Source organism: Ornithodoros turicata, chromosome 9 (assembly GCF_037126465.1).
Source record: "Ornithodoros turicata isolate Travis chromosome 9, ASM3712646v1, whole genome shotgun sequence".
Classification (NCBI taxonomy): domain Eukaryota; kingdom Metazoa; phylum Arthropoda; class Arachnida; order Ixodida; family Argasidae; genus Ornithodoros; species Ornithodoros turicata.
In genome coordinates, this window is record NC_088209.1 from 44,774,607 (window position 1) to 44,787,855 (window position 13,249).

Below are 13,249 nucleotides of genomic sequence, written 5' to 3' on the forward strand. Positions count from 1 at the left end.
TTCATAATTTTATTTATTTTCTAGTTTTTAGTATTACTGTTTTAGTAGTTTTCTATTAGCTCTGCGTGGTAAGGCATTCGACGTGACAACCAGAAGACCCTGGTTCAATCCCTGCTTTGTGCATGAAGATCTTTTCAGTGTTCTTATTTTCTGAGCACAAATGGAGGGAAGGTAATTATTAATTATATTCGACATTCAGTAATCAGTTATCTATATAGTGCTCATCCTAACGAGTAGATACACTACTGGGTATCACAGCAACCCATAGCCTGGCTCAAGCTCTTCTAAGTACATGTAGATTTTTATTGCACAGCGGGAGAAATCCTGGAAAGCTACGGAAAAATTTTGAGCGAATACATTATGCATTGAAAATAATCTTCAGATTTTGTTTTACAGACCTTAGTTGTACTATGCGAGACAAAACTTTCACGTTACTCAGCGTGGTTTGAAAGAAATCGGCATGGTCTACTGTCTTTACAAGAGAGGGCTACGGTAACGCACTGCACGGGCCGCATTCTTAGTCCCAGGCCTGGCCCAAGCCCTGCCTTCCTTTGATTTACCTGTGCGGGCCCGTCCCGACGGCTCCATACTCGGCCCAAGCCCGAAAAATTTATTTGCTGCCCGGCCAGGCCAAGTGTAGCAGTCTGTAAAAGTTGACCACACACAGAAAGATAACCGTACGAGAAAGAACTTTTTAAAGTTCTTCGGCTTGTCCATATTTTTCACCTTTCACCTTTTTCACTTTCTTCAAAAGTAGGACGCCAGGAGATCCTTGGCCATTCTTCCGTTATCGAAGATTGGAAAGGTTCTTGCACTATGAAGAGCTCTCGAGGAACGGTTATTTTTCTGTGTGCATGGCAAACTCCGTCTTCGTATTGCCAACTGTAGGATGGGGCAAACTAACGGTGGGGTAACACAGGCATTACCCGGTCAGGACCGGCCCGCGGGCTGGTCCAGGCTTGGGCTTTCTGGTAAGCGCGAGCCCATGCAGTGCTCTAGGCTAAGGTATGCTATTGATCTTTTACGGTGTCCTATTATTTTAGCAAACCTCTCAAGAAGCCACACTATTTACTTGTTGCATCCTTTCACTCGCATGCTTCCTGGTACAGCTATGTGCCGTCTACGTGAACATGCTCACGGATCGTACCGAGACCTGGCGACAGAAAGACCTCTTGACCAAGAAGAACCGATCGCCCATGGACAGATGGTAGAGTTGATCTGTGAGCATGGCTACCAGGCCCTGGGAAATCCCCAATTACGCTGCTGGCAAGGACGATGGAGTACAGATGAATCGCCGGATTGCTTACCAGGTACTCAATATGTACTTCTGTGACTGTTCCTCAGGTCTGACGCTTGACGAATTCAACAATTTACAGAAAGTTCATGAGGTAGGGATAAGATGTGCCATGGCCTGTAATGAAGAGTTCTTGCTCAAGCTATAGAGCAATGAAACGCCCCATCTATAGGGGCGACACACAGTGCCTCCATGTGTCTAGCAAAAAATGAAATCAGGTAAAATCATAAAGTGAAATCACGCATGCACCATAAAGCGGACATGCAGAGTCACCTATGAGGAAAGTTTCCAGTGCACAATGCAACGCGTCTCTGAGACAGACAGCGTCGAGCAAATACACAACCCTTCAACGGCCCTTCACAAACGCTACACAACGCTAACGCAAGGCAGCATACGTAGACAAACGAGCCTTTCGGACTTGCTCCTCTTCATCTTGGCGGCGCCGTCTCGCAGCCTCAGCCTTCTTCACAACGCTACACACCCCTTCAACGGCTCTTCACAAACGCGACACAACACTTCACACGACCCTTCATAACGCTCACGCAAGACAGCATCCGGGGGCAAACGAGCCTTTCGGGCTTGCTCCTATTTAGCTTGGCGGCGCCGGCACCCTCGTGAGAGGCGTTTCGTTTTAACATACAGGGCAGTTACAGAGCATGGGTGAATGCGACCGTAAGAAGAAACTGTTCCCGGCGAAGAGATGACTCACACCAGTTACGATGTCCAAAAGAATTTCTTGTATAAGAATGCACTTCAGTTTTGAATCAGCAGTTGCTTGTTTTGTTTTCCTACTTATTGGTCCTTTTTTACTTTACTTTTACATTCTCTCTCTTTTTTTTCCCGGCCTGTCATTACAATGCTCTGCTAACCTTTATTATGCTGTTTGGATAGAAGCCATTTTGAGAACTTTTCTTGATGGTGGCTTTTCTACGACGCTACCTTGTGGTGCCTTTTTTGTGTTCCTTTTGCACTTGTGGGAGATGCAAGGCCGCGTATACTTCGTGATCAATAAACGTAGGTGCCGTAGCCACGGTGCCATGTCCGAGAATTTTGCGCTTTGCGCCGATGATAGTCTTCGACCTTGAAATGACGAGAACACGCTGTCGAGTAGTCTGTCGGAGGCAGGAATGGGCAGTATTTAAATACATTGTAATTAAAGTACTATTTAAAATATAAATACCACACGTATTTATATTTTGTATCTAAATACCGAGCAGAAAAACGATATTTATAATTACATTTAAATATCAGTTTTGGGGTGTTTATTATGTAAATACTTTATAAATACTCCTAAATATATACTCCTAAAAATATACTGACTTATGTCTGAACTATGCCGTGCATTTGACCTTTTGGGTAGAAGGGCGAGTTTAAGGCGCAGTGTTTGAGCTAGCATGCCTGCGAAAAACGTTTTTAGATGGCGAGTTTTTAGCTGTTGTTGGAGGCAATGGTCGCGGCTGATTACCTTGTTGTACGAAGCACGTTAATCAAATTTAATGCAAGCCTTTGTTCATCGGCACCTGTGGAGATGCTCTTCTCCTTTGCGAATCTGATTGTACGGCCGAAGAAAAGACTCCTAAGTGATGCAGTCTTCAAAAAAACTTCCAATATCAAAATTACCATGATAATCTAACAAATAAATGATGCATAATGTAAAAACCCCGAGACTAGGGAACACGAAGGGACAGACAACACACGAAGTCTTTTTTGAGACTTCGTGTTGTGTCTGTCCCTTCGTGTTCCCTAGTCTCGGGGTTTTTACATTATGCATCATCTTCACCAGCTCGCTTGCTTCCTAGCGATTTTTTCATTGAAATAAATGATATTTTTTTTGCTGATTTGTTATGATCATCGTTATTTCTGTAATTCCAGATGACCTCTTCCTCACACCCTTTTCAACAAAGTATTTTGTATTTATATTTAAATACTAAAAAAAAATGTATTTCTGCCCTTCCCTGGTCGGAGGCCACGGTTCATTATTCGTTCTTTCAGAGAGAGATGCGTAAAAGGTACTCAGCTATTAGATAAAACTATTTATGGTACACACTGTCGTCCGTATACCGTGTATGGAAACAATCGCAATGAAGTTACTTCTGTCAGGACCCCTGGATATATTTCCAGCCACTTCTCCCGTAAGGCAGCATTTGAAGGGAACTCGTGGAAGGAAATACTTGGGTCCTACACTGCTTTCTTCGGCTTGCAAAGCGGGATGGGGCAGTACATGTCTCACGTCTGACAAACCATGCACTGGAAACAAGCACTGCCCATCGTGTGAAAACCAGCCAAAACCAAACGCGAATGTCGGCAGCGACGGTATCCGTGTAGCATGCGTCGTTTGCCGAGGGTCCCGTATTCAGCACCACAAACGTGCAGCTGCCGCTTGGCGAAACTAAATCAGCGGTGCTGGGGCTAGGTGCGAGTGTTATGGCCGTGTGTTATAAAGATGGTCCTGCCACACGCCGCGATTCTTGCCTATAGCGAGGACTCTAACGCTAACGCATTAAAAATGTCGTGTCTTGCCCCGCGTCTGGTTTTCAGAACGTGTTCGACAAGTTCGGTGCGGCGGTTCTCCGTCGGTAGTTTCGCAATCTGCGCCTGGTGTTCCTTCAGCCTTGTAGTCTTCTTTCTTGCTGTTTCTCCGACCTAACAAGCATCAAGTTCTGTATATTCTATATTATAAACAATGCCTGATTGAGACATGTGGGGCAGGGTCCTTGGGATGACAAAGTACAGCATGTAGCGTGTGTCGTGGCTTGAAGGTTGTGGCAATGGCCAAAGGCTTTAGGATCCTCCGTATCGACTCTGATAAAACGCGTTCCCCACGGAATTTGATCGCCAGCGAAAAAGCAGCTATGAAAGAACTGAAGAGGGGTGTTACAATTATAATACTTCCAACGGATAAACTGAAAAGTACCGTCGTCTTGGATAAAGCAACGTATATAGAAAAAATGAATGACATTCGCCGGGATGAGTCTCGCTTTATGTTCAATGTTCCTACAATTGCGTGTTCCTACAGTTCCTACAAGCGCACGCGCGCTTTTACATAGGACAACACCCTGTATTTTTCTGGGGACGCCATTGTTCTGAAGGCATGATATTTAGTCCATAGGGGCACTTTAAAGTGGCCTACGTTGAGGCTTCTGCCACGCTTCCAATTGACCATTTCATGTACGTATCGCCCCTGGCGCAGGAATGCAAAACGTCGTATTTTAACCCCAGATGAGCGAAGAGCACTTTTCGTACTGGCACGTCGCGTGGGAAAGTAGCGAGAGAAGTTTGCAAAAAGTGTGCGTAAAGAGTGAAAGCGTATTGTACTGATCACGAGTACAATTAACATGCCGTCAATTGTCGGCCTCGGACGTCTGCGCAACCTTGACACCCCCTAAACATGTCAGCCGTGGCTGCTGCACAGCCGTCCTCGTCTTCGCGACCCCGCCGGGTCCAACCACGGCGACCTCTCCTCGTCTTCCACCACGGGGGAAGCCATGTACCACCCCGGTACATTCGGCAACGTCTTCGGGACCATCACCGTCCTGGGTGCGTGCTAGATCGTGCGCTCGAGGTTTCATTTTCACTGCGCGACCGTCATCGACTATTGAACATCATTCCATTGTGCGGTACTGTCGTTGTGGTCCCGTACTGTACATATGCTATCACGTTGCAGCTATGCCCGTCCCTTTATATTTAGCTTTTTCAGGACCATGGTCCGAAAGTTCTGGTTTGCTGTGTATTTTAACGTGTTAATGCTTATCTTGGAATTTCTACTGTTCGTATAATCCATGGGTCTTTCACAGCCGCCATGATTTCGAACGCATCCTGTATACTATGTTCACTTTTTCAGAGCCATGCGAGCTCCCAGCAATAGCAGAAGGTCTCTACCTTGGGGGTTACCGTGCGGGTCTTACAATATCTCCTGGCTCATCTGTAGAATATGCTTGTGATGAACCTGTCGCCCAACCCGTTCCACCCTCTCCACTTCGTTGTGCAGAGGGTAAGCTGCGACCAGGGCCTCCCAAGTGCATCACCTTGGCTGATCAAGACCCCAGTGCTGTCATTCGGCAAACAGGTATGAGCGCACCGGAGGAACCTCTGCATTATCTTCCATTAAGAAATTTTAATGGATCGTTAAAGGTTGACCGAATTTTTTTATATCCTTAAATACAACGGAAAATTCGGAAAGCATCAAACTATTCACCGTGCTCATCGCGACACGCTGCCGTCGCTGTGGCAACTTTTACATGCCTTTGGTGTAGAAAGAAGTGTGCTGCTGTCGTAGACACTGCAGGACATCTTTCTGAGAGACTTCATCTATGTAGGGTGTCTTTTCTCTAAGTTGCTCTTTAAGGGGATCAAACAAATAGTAATCGCTGGGGGCTAAATGTGGGATGTAAGGGGCATGGGGGCAAAACAACCCAACGCATTTCGGCCAGGCTTGGTACCGTAAATTCGCCGTGTGACACCGTGCATTGACATGAAGACGAATGACTCTTCCGGACAACATCCCAGGCCTCCTCTTGCGAACTGCGTTTCACACTGCACCCTTTATCAACGCGGTGTAGTGGTGGACATTAATCGTGACCTCTTGCTCCAAGAAGTGCGCATGGATGACATCCCGCGTGTCCTAGAAGACAGTTTCCATGGACTTTCCTGCAGGCGGCTGTATCTTGCTTTTCTTTGGCGGCGGGGAATCTTTATGTCGCGATTCCATGCTGCTTATTTTTGTCTCTGGTGTGAAATGATGCATCCAGGTTTAATCACATGTGAAATGATTACGAAAATTTATACCCCTCGGATTGAAATATGTTCAGCAGCTGCTCAGAGACGGCCATGCGTGCTCCCTTCTGGTCAGTGAGGTGTCTGAGAACCCATAGGCTTTGCGGAACAGGAAGTGCTCGTGAATGATTGTCTCCACACTGCGGGCGCTAATAATGCGCTGGACTGCAATGTCCCGAACTATTACTCGTCGGTTCTCGAGGATGGCTTGCTCAACGCCTGCGATGTTCACTGGCGTGACAGCGTCGGACGAATGTATACATGTGGTTCATTCGTCGTTATCCCGTTCTTTGCCGAATCATCTGCGTTATTCGTACACTGTTCCCCTTCACATCGTTTGTTCCCCATACTGTGTCTGTAATCTTTGCAAAATCTCAGGTGGTGTGACGTTCTCCTTTACGAGGAACATGATTATGCACCGCTGTTCCACAGCTACAGACATACTACTCGCCGCCATGATAGCTGCCCCTGCTGCACGTGCCAGTGACCCGAGTAGGATTGCAATTTTGTCTTCAGAAATTTTTATTCAATTACGTTTACTCACTGATTTTGTCGAGGAAAAGTTTCGATCAACTTTGAACGACCCTTGTATCATACTATGGTTCTGTTTTTCCTAGAGTTGGCAATGCTGTGTGCACTACGCAGGTGAGGAAGCGCGAGCTGCTGTTTTGAAATTTTGGCAACCAATCAGAACACGCCAAGGGCGCCCGACCAAAGCAGAGGAACGTAAATCGTAGAGGCTGAAAGTTAAAGGAAACTTCAGACAGCATAGGCGGTGCCAGGATTCGATAGCATGTCACCTCCCGGTCTCTGCGTGGAATATGTGCGTTATTCTTGTACACATCGCCCCTTCCACAGAAACTGGTATTTTAACACTGGAGTTAAGAAAAGAGGATTGGTGTACTCGAAGGGTGTACTCAACTGGTGCACCGGGAAGGTGTGCAGCATTTTAACATTTGCCGATCCCTTAATTAGCTCACTGGCATGCGCAGAGTGGGATTAGGAAGACCAATCAGTTCCTTATCTGTTATGTTCATTGAACAAATACTTACAGAATTACTTACTGAATACTTACGGCCAAGGCTGCTTGTCACCTATGATCCTGTTATCTCCCTTGTTAACCTATTTTTATTTTTGCTAACAATGCTACAATCTTTTACAATGCTCTACAATACTATGTTTTCTTATTGGGCTACCCAATCCATAATGTCAGAGTATTGGTTAAATTCTAAAGACAACAACACAGGGATAGGGCAGGTTTCTGGTGCAATCGGTCTGGCTCACCTATTCTCAGTAGAAGGAAGAGAAATGCCGGGAAGATTCTCTGGAGAAAAGAAATGTAGAGGACTTCCAAAGAACGCCTTTTTATTGTACTATAATACCACCAACCTCCGTTTCGGAGGCTGGTGGTGGCAGTACTAACGCTGAAAGAGCTCGCCGTTGTCGGCCTTACAGAAGTTGGCAACGTCACGACTAACGCTCCCTTTCAGAAGGACCTCTGGAGATGGCATCAACGCCGCCAATCTTAACGACTGTCACAACTCCTCAAATAGGAGGGCAGCGTGGGTGCAGCGCCCCTGAACGCATGCATCAGACGCTTGTCTATCCGTCAGCACAAGCTACGAGTTGGAGTGATGCTCGAGATGAAGCCAAAGCTACTCTAGAGTTTCCACACGGCACCGAGGTAGTGTTCCGGTGTGTCGACGGCGCTGGTGGAGAAAGAAATACATGGAAATTACTATGCGAATCTGGCAACTGGCTGGGGAGGCCCGAAAAGTGTGGTGAGAACTATTTGCTTGCATACTTCTGTAGTTACTATAGGAAACTTATGCCAACACTCTTACAAAATTTGTTAATTTCTTTCTTATCAGCATTCCTATTGTGGGTTGTGTGCAACATGTGCTTCCCTGTTAATGCAAATTCCAGGCTCTTCTTCCTCACCAAATGCATCAGCCAACCGTCGTGGATGACCGACACTCCAAATTATTTGCTGTTTGATTATGTCGTTGCGCATTTCTCATGTTTCGATACAGGACATCTAACATGTCACAAAAATGTGTTTAAAAAATCTGCTTATATGAAAAATATGGGGTCAGCAGTACGTTCGACAAACTTGTGCCACATACTATGAGTATTTCTTCAAATTCTATTCAAAAGAAATTTCATTTCTTGAATTGAACCGAGAAATACGCCAGGCTAAGATATGCCAGAATCGTGCATTTCAGATTCATTATTTGTTTTAAAGGAGTACAGAGGGCCATCCAAAAAAAATTCAGATTAAGACATCTGATGAAAGTGTGTGTGTCATTATACCGAATAGCGCGAAAGGTTTTGATGTGTGCAATTTGTTTCCCAGAAAAAAACTCACATAAACATAGCTCCGCGCCTTCACCCTTAACTCGCCACTCCAGCTATAACGAGGATGAGGAGGTATGATGCTACGTCACCGATGACGGCATAAGGAGACTCGTTCTGGTTTGCCGGTCAGTGGGGGTCAGCGCCTTGTCCCTTTGCCGCCGTAAACCTGTTTTGCCAGTTTTCCCGGAGAATTGGGGAGAGAAGGAGCGGCCGAAGCATTACCGAGCAAGGAGAAAGGCTTTATCAGAACCCCGAACACCCGAGTAGCAGACGACAGCGGAGTAGCAGACATTTCTCTAGGCCAATCAGCGAGCGTTCTCCTTATAGCGTCAGCGCGCGGTTCCAGGCAGATCATAGGCTGGTACTGCTCTTCACCACCGTTGCGCACGGTCGCTTTTTGCGGCGTATTTCAGATTCAATTTCTGCGATAATTATGACTCCGTGGTGTAAATTACTTCGCATGGTGCATCTTACTAGTCTACTTAACAGTTTTATAGGAAGAAAACTGGGTGTTAAAAATGACTTCTGTGCTACTTTAAATACTGAACTGGCTTCCTTTTGGAAGTCCAAGCAATGGTTTCGAACAGGTGCGCAGTTCATGTATGCACTGAAGCTTACACATGCTTATGCAAAATGCATGCATGTATAATAATTAGAAAAATCATTAGATTATATCGAGTTCATCAGGTTATCAAATAGTTTACTGAAAAATACACTATTTCACAAGATATGCTGTTCTATTATTGTACTGTACGAAATCAAAAGGAACAATTAAACGAACGCCTTCTTGCAGCTACATATCTAAATTGCCAATTGTGCTTATATCGAATGCCCTTAGCAGCGATAGGTGTATGATGTTGCTTATAAAAATACAAATAATTGGGTTGGGCTGTGGTGCCACGGAAGCAAGTTTTGACTTAAATACGTCTTTTGTTGTCGTGTGGTAGGTGTTGAGTGAAAAAGTCATGATCATATACAATCCGTCGATTTTTGGAACTGGACTCTCCGTCACCTACACTAGCTGATGTTACTGACCGCGATCGTTGATGAAGACCAGAGCCGTCGCGAGGCGAGTTTGTGAGCGGGGCAGGGTAAACGTGAAACATCCTCCCCCCTCTCACTGCCGGCCGTCAGAAGCTCTGTAAACAAAGAAAGGAAAACGCTCATTCGCACCGCCGAGATCGTAAATTCCAATTATCTTAATTCCTGCTTTATATTATACAAAAACCTGCCAGGGCCTGCCGTTCGGCACAGTCCCTAGCTGGAGAGGGCTCCCGGGTCGGCTGCCCCTCTCGGCCCCCCCCCCCCCCCCCCCCCCCCATCGCTACGGCTCTGATGAAGGCAATCTGGTCCGGTGGTACCACCCTGACAAATAACTGCACAAGCAGGCACAATGGGAACTGCGTTCTTTAACATGACAGTCTTTATTGTCTTTATGTGACAGTCCTACTGAGTGTTGGAATGTGTGATGTTCGCTTTCTAATTGGTGTCTAGTCGCGATGCAATGTCATGATTTATTTGTTGTTCTTGTTGTTGCAATGTACTAGGCTTCCTCAGTACACCATGTGTACACATGAAACTGCACTTGCGTCTGATTTGCAGATTGTTGAAATAGAGTCGCAAGTAAATAGTAGTTATTGCACGATCGCTGGTAGTAGAGGGCAGATCGTCGTTCACTGGCTGTTCATCGATAGTCTCGATGCACTTTGGTATGCCAACGTCACCGTTGACTAAACCATCTTCAACACTTATGTTAGTAGTGATCATATAAGGATATAGCCCATGTCAAGTGTCACTGCTAGGGGGTGCTGAAAAGTTCTCGGCCTGACAAAGAAGAACGCGGCCCATAGTCATGTACGTTTATTAAAATTCAGCATATTCACCTCGAAGTTCAACACACTTGGCACATCGTTTCTGACGCTTCTTCACCTCTGAAACAGAATCCGTCGTCTGCTCTCTAAAGTATGCTCCGGTTGCTCCATATCCTCCGAGGAGTTTTTTTTCAGCCTGATCGGGCAAGACCGGCGAGTAAGGCGAATGTTCAATGCATTCAAAATGCAAGTGACTGAGAATCTGCATTGTCTTGACTGCTTTATGAACCGGTGTATTGTTCTGCGAAAGAACGCCTTTCCGTAGCCTCCAACGCTGTTTTTTTTTTCTTTTGAAGCCTCTTTAACCGGCAGAGCAAACTACACTAGAATGCTGCATTAACCGTTTCATCGTTCTGAAGATAGTCAGTCGTCAAAACACCTTCCTTGTCCCAGGAAACCGTGGCCATGACCTTTCCCGCTGAGCGTTTATTCTTGAATTTCCTAGGCCTTCGAGAACCTGAGAGCCGCCATTCCACGGAGTGTTTTGTCTCAGGGTCCCTGTGATGCAAGAATGTTTCAACTGCAACAAGTCGCTCAAGAAAAGTGTCACTAAAACAATAAAAATGCTGCAAAACCAACTTCACCAAGGCATCCATTTGACGTTGTTTCTCATCCATACCCAGTTGGCTGACAGCTTCCACATACGGCATACCCAACTCTTTGTGAATTACAAACTCAGTGCATTCTCTAGATATTCTAGGTATTTAACTGTGTGTGCGTGCGCGCGCGCGTCAACAATAAACCTTCAGTTGAGAATACAATTTCTGTTGTCTGTCAATTCTCCTTTGTACTTGCGTGCTTTTTGCTGCGTGTACTTGTGTTACTATAATATAGCAACTTCCCCGCTTCCGTACTTTAGAACTCTAGACATGCTTGATGTCTCGCGGTTGTTTCAGCCGAGATTCGCACATCTGCCAAAATGAGGTTATGGACACAACCAACAATTTCGGGTATGACAGGTAGATGTCTCCCTGATCTCCCGGCGTCCTCGGTGTCAGGGTCCCACGCTGAAGGTTGCACACCACGGTGTGAAGTACCGTAACTGTTATGAGGCTGAAACACACACAACAGACGAACACAACACAAGCATCACGGCGCCATTTGATCGCGGTTGAATATGATGGGTGTAGTGCTCAGCGGACACATAGTGGACGGTTGACAACTATGTGGTCGAGGGGGGAGCACGCGACTACAAAGACAAAAGGGGGGTGCTTACAGTGTTGGCGGTTCTTTTGGGTTTCCTTAACTCTGGGAGTTGTCGGCGGGCGGCCAATAAAGGCAATAAAGGTTGGATCCAAACTACATTGGCTACAGTTGATAACGAACGAGATGGCTACACAAGTTCCAACAGGAAATATTCCGGGCATCGGACTGTTCAACGCCAACTACGGCAACGTAGCTCAACGATGGATTACCCAATTTCAGTACTACATCGAGCCTTCATCGACGACATGCGTAAGCGGGGTCTCGTACTGCATCTTGCAGGTCCCGAAGTGCAACACATTTTCGAAACAATGGACACCAAAGGAAACACGACGAAAGACGCACAAGAATGCTTGGCGATATACTTCGTCCCTCGTAAGAATATTCCGTATAAACGTCATGTCTAGCATAAAGCGACAAGCAACAATGGACAGAAACGGGACGGACCTCCCACATAAACAAGCAAAGGGACCAATGTATCGGCTCTCCAACTGCTGTATTATTGGAAAAACATGAATATCTTATTGGCGGACGTATTTGGTTTGGGTCATAGTGGGGCGCGTTATCATGGAAAATTTTTCGTGTTTGCCGCGACGGTTTACCATAGTGTTACTATGTCGCCTTTTTTGTCCGTCGTCCCCTTAGCAGCCTAAATTAGTAATGTTACACCAACCAAACCAACTTTGCACTTTAGTTTACCATATGTGTGTTTGTCAATTCTATTTCTATCTGTGCAATTGCACAGTAAAGGTTGATGCGACTCGTTCCGTCGCGGTCCTTTGTTCCTTTTCGCTTTATGCCAGCTATATACCAACCAGCCCCATATATCTCTCATCTGAACGCCAGGTGTTTCGTTAGGGCAACCATTTTGGAACACGAAAGCGTCGAGCACTCACGACATGCGTGCGAACGTTGGTGGAGACCTGTGACTCTGAAGGAGGACATGATATGGAACCAAATCATTGAGAAGTGCGACAAAAAAATTGAGACAGCGGCTACTGCAAGAGGCAGAATAAAGTTTGACCAAGCTGTTGACCATCGCGAGGGCACGCGAAGCCCATCGCCAAAAAGACTCTACTACAACGAATGAGATTTTTCGAACGCGGGACGTACAAATAGAGGAAATCTCCCGTACTGGCCCACCTCATCTTTCGACTCCGGGAGCGAAACCGTTTACATGTAACCGCTTGGGCGAGAGGGGTCAAACAAAGCAAGTGGAAGAAGGGGTATTCAGCTCGGAATCCGATTGTGACGCCGCCTTCCAGGTAGCTGCAGCATCATAGGCAGACAGGGGAGAACTGAAAGTTCATGGCCTGCCCGTAAGTTTCATCATGGACTCCTAAGCCGCGATCGTTGACTGTGTAGTCGTCGACAAAGAATGAAGGAAACTTCCTCCTTTTCAGTTACTTTCTTTATCTTTCCTTTTTTGTCGGAATAGCAAGTGGCACTAGCCTTGCTGACATTTCCTTTTTTTCTATTAAACACATATCCCCCTGGAGGAAAGTTGGGGCTTCCACCACAATCATGAAGTGCCTATACCACAAGAAAAAATATTTGGCTCCACACCACTGGCCGGGCAGTTCACAGAGAGGATTGCGTACGGGGAAACTGAGCAACCGACAACATTCACGATAATCAAGGGTAGCCATTCCCCACTCCTAGGAAGAGAGACCGCTCAAGACCAGGATATTCTGCACATCAACGATGCGGAAGAAGAACTGCGAGGAAGAAGGTCACCAGAATGAAGGAG

The 13,249-nt window shown here is 46.1% G+C and overlaps 1 protein-coding gene across 5 annotated transcripts in view; it reads left to right on the forward strand.

Annotated features, from left to right (window-relative positions):
• LOC135369087 (sushi, von Willebrand factor type A, EGF and pentraxin domain-containing protein 1-like) overlaps positions 1-13,249 on the forward strand; it is a 189,071-nt gene that overhangs the window by 133,813 nt on the left and 42,009 nt on the right. For 4 of the 5 annotated variants that reach the window (XM_064602745.1, XM_064602747.1, XM_064602748.1 and 1 more), the window contains 3 exons: positions 1,110-1,310; positions 5,136-5,360; positions 7,558-7,848. In XM_064602745.1, the coding sequence (XP_064458815.1) occupies positions 1,110-1,310; positions 5,136-5,360; positions 7,558-7,848 (717 nt within the window). The remainder of the gene's footprint in view (positions 1-1,109; positions 1,311-5,135; positions 5,361-7,557; positions 7,849-13,249) is intronic. The other variant, XM_064602746.1, reaches the window with a different exon arrangement.